General features: G+C 32.9%; 1 protein-coding gene across 1 annotated transcript in view; it reads right to left on the bottom strand.

Annotated features, from left to right (window-relative positions):
* LOC109859046 (fatty acid synthase-like) overlaps nucleotides 1-1,790 on the bottom strand; it is a 30,018-nt gene that overhangs the window by 26,972 nt on the left and 1,256 nt on the right. The window contains 2 exon segments of the mRNA XM_020436893.1: nucleotides 72-356; nucleotides 1,028-1,446. Of these exon segments, the coding sequence (XP_020292482.1) occupies nucleotides 72-356; nucleotides 1,028-1,446 (704 nt within the window).

The raw sequence follows: 1,790 nt of genomic DNA on the forward strand, positions 1-1,790 counted from the left end.
TTAATTATGTAGACTAAATATTTTATAGAGAAAACTATAATATATATAATAATATAATTTTTTAAGCTTACATCATCCAGAATTGTTTTAACAGCTTCCTCGGTACGGCCAGACACAGTTACAAGTCTAGGTAAATTGTCTGGCTTCATGATCTTATCTATCGGATTCGATTTTAACAATACGTGACAGTTTGCACCACCAAATCCAAAAGAATTTATACCAATATAACCACCGTTCCATGGTGTAGGTTCAGTAACAATTTTTATTCTACCTTCCAGAATAGCAGAAAGATTGCTTCGCGGTGATTTGTAGTGCAGAGTTGCTGGAATCTTACCAGTTTCCATTGCTATCAGTACCTTCAACAGTTATAAGTATATGTACTATCTATTTTTCTGTTACAGCAGAGTTTTCCTTGACTCAACTTTTTGGAACTGAGTTATTCCTCTGAGTTTTGTCAACGACGTATACGTAAGAGAAGCTCTGCTGCACTTTTACAGTTATATTTTAAATATATTATTATACATATGATTGCTCATTTCAAATAATCTATTTTGTCAAAGATTTTAATTTTACAAAAAAGTTTTAAATTGACAATTGATAGGTAATTTTCTAGATTAACTGCTTCATATATTGACATATTTATACTCATTCGACGCGATCTTTTGAGAAACAAAAATAATCTGGCACAAAGACAATGCGTCGCTCTGTTTCGCAAAGCAAGTAAATTATTAATGAGCGTTGAAAATGCGGAGCTTGAAGAGCTTTTTAAAAATTCAAATGTAATTCAAATTTACTGTAGCAATATATGAGATTTACTGGCTTTGAACACTCAAGCTTTTTAAACGTCAGTCTGTTTTTATTCTATCATTCATTTAAAGAGCAATAAAAACGGACTAAAGCGCTAAGCACACAAACTCCGATAGCCAAATGATAGCAGTATACCATCAGTATGCACGCAGGTTTTATTGAAATAACATTTAGTAAAATAGATTATTTATTATAGCTAATCATGTATATATCAACATACTTTTGCTATTTGACATATACCACTGGCAGGTTCCGAATGTCCAAGATTTGATTTTATTGAGCCAACCAATAAAGGACTATTTCTGTTTTTACAGAAAACTTGATCAATAGCATTAATTTCTACTGGATCACCTACGTGAGTACCAGTTCCATGAGCCTCAATATATAATATTTCAGAAGGTGCAATTTTGCATTCCTCATAAACTTCTTCTAGCACAGTTTTTTGCATATCAAAAGATGGATATGTGATACCTTCTTTTTTGAAACCATCGCAATTAGATTTAATATTAACACACGTGGCATAAATTCTTCTTGCATCTTTTGCTTTTTGCAAAAACATCACAGCAATCGTATCACTGCGCATGTAACCATCGCTTCTTTCATCAAAAGGTCTGCAGTGACCGTCAGGAGATAATACTCCTAAAATTATTTAATTATTAATAGTTTATTTTACGGATATGTTATTTCTCATATATGCGTATTCTATGATTAGTGTTTCACATTATTGACATAATTACTAGCTGCCATTGAATCATACGCGACGAAACAAATAACCTCTCTTTTGGGGATCTCTTCCCTTACGAAAAAGAACTACTGCCGGCTGTGTGATTATTACATGCGGCAGTGTGATTAATATGGCGGCTCTGTAATGATCGAGGCGAATATTATTGTATCTGTAATAACTTTTAGCAGCGGAATACAAGCGGACATTACTCGCTCTTTAGATATTATTGGAAAAACTACTGTGTGTAATAACCACTGAG

Source organism: Pseudomyrmex gracilis, unplaced genomic scaffold (assembly GCF_002006095.1).
Source record: "Pseudomyrmex gracilis isolate BER0280 unplaced genomic scaffold, ASM200609v1 scaffold_235, whole genome shotgun sequence".
NCBI lineage: Eukaryota > Metazoa > Arthropoda > Insecta > Hymenoptera > Formicidae > Pseudomyrmex > Pseudomyrmex gracilis.